The 1163-nt window shown below is 28.9% G+C and overlaps 2 protein-coding genes across 9 annotated transcripts in view; one reads left to right on the top strand and one right to left on the bottom strand.

The window, feature by feature from the left end:
- Positions 1-1163, top strand: part of LOC100570512 (ring canal kelch homolog) — a 278429-nt gene that overhangs the window by 133811 nt on the left and 143455 nt on the right. The window lies entirely within an intron of this gene.
- The window catches only part of LOC100158704 (kelch-like protein 3), a 255214-nt gene that overhangs the window by 154357 nt on the left and 99694 nt on the right, over positions 1-1163 (bottom strand). Inside the window, exon 9 of one of the 8 annotated variants that reach the window (XM_029486637.1) lies at positions 908-1048. The exons of the other annotated variants lie outside the window; for them this stretch is intronic. Coding sequence (XP_029342497.1) covers positions 908-1048 — 141 coding nt within the window. The remainder of the gene's footprint in view (positions 1-907; positions 1049-1163) is intronic. 8 annotated transcript variants of the gene reach the window in all.

The following is a 1163-nucleotide window of genomic DNA, read 5'->3' as shown; positions in this document are numbered from 1 at the left end:
TCGATATTTGAACATTTTAATATCATGTATTTAAAATGAAAAAATAAACATTTGTGAAAATGGCAAGAACTAAATAATTATCATAAACACAAACCACTAAATAAATAAATAAATCATTGAAAAATCAATAAATTCAACACTCCGCACAAAATCTAAAAGATATAATGTATACTACCACATAATAAACTTTATAGCTTATTTATTTGTAAATAATCATTTTAAATTAAAAAAAAGACATTTGTATCAAATATTCACAAAAAAGGAAAACAAACAATTCAAATTTCGTCATAAATTATACATAAATAGGTTCATATAAACATATTACTATCAACAATAATACTGATTAATTAATAAAATTTGGTGGTCTATCAACAACTACTCCACCATAAATGTCCAAACCACTTCTTGAAAATCTCTCCATTGTCCAAGTATTGGTTTTGGGGTTGTAAATTTCTACAGTATCACTATAGCTAATTCCATTAAAACTTCCGCCCATCACATACAATAAACCATCTAATGCCATTACTCCTATATAAAAATGAAATTTAAATTCAATAAATGTTTACAAAGGTTGTCCTAAAAAGATAATTGTTACCGGGGCGAAATCGGCATATTTCCATATCAGCTACAGAAGACCAAACTCCATCACTTGGTCTATAAACCTCAACACTTTTAAGAAATGTTCCATCATAGCCACCAATAGCATACATAAGACCATCCAAGACTCCTACACCAACACCTTGACGTTCTGTAGACATTTCTGCAACTGGTGTCCAAGCATCAAGTGTGGGATCATAATATTCCACAGATTTAAAACTGTTTTTTTCAGCAGCACCTCCAACCTACACAAGTTAATTAAAAAAAATGTATTACAAATTAAAAAAAAAAAAATAATATAATTATTCACCGCGTATAAACAATTATTGAGTACACCAACACCCAAATCACATCTTTCAGTGGACATACTAGCTACCAATCTCCATTTTTGAATACTGACATCAAAAACCTCAACACTGTTTAATGGATTGTTGAGATTTCCACCACCAACCTTCAATTACACAACACTATAAATTTATAATATAAAATATGTAAAATACAGATTTAACTTACTGCATATATACAATCATCTAATACACCAACACCTAATCGTTCTCGTTTAACTA

This window comes from Acyrthosiphon pisum, chromosome A1 (genome assembly GCF_005508785.2).
Source record: "Acyrthosiphon pisum isolate AL4f chromosome A1, pea_aphid_22Mar2018_4r6ur, whole genome shotgun sequence".
Lineage (NCBI taxonomy): Eukaryota > Metazoa > Arthropoda > Insecta > Hemiptera > Aphididae > Acyrthosiphon > Acyrthosiphon pisum.
This window is presented reverse-complemented; position numbering and strand designations above follow the sequence as displayed.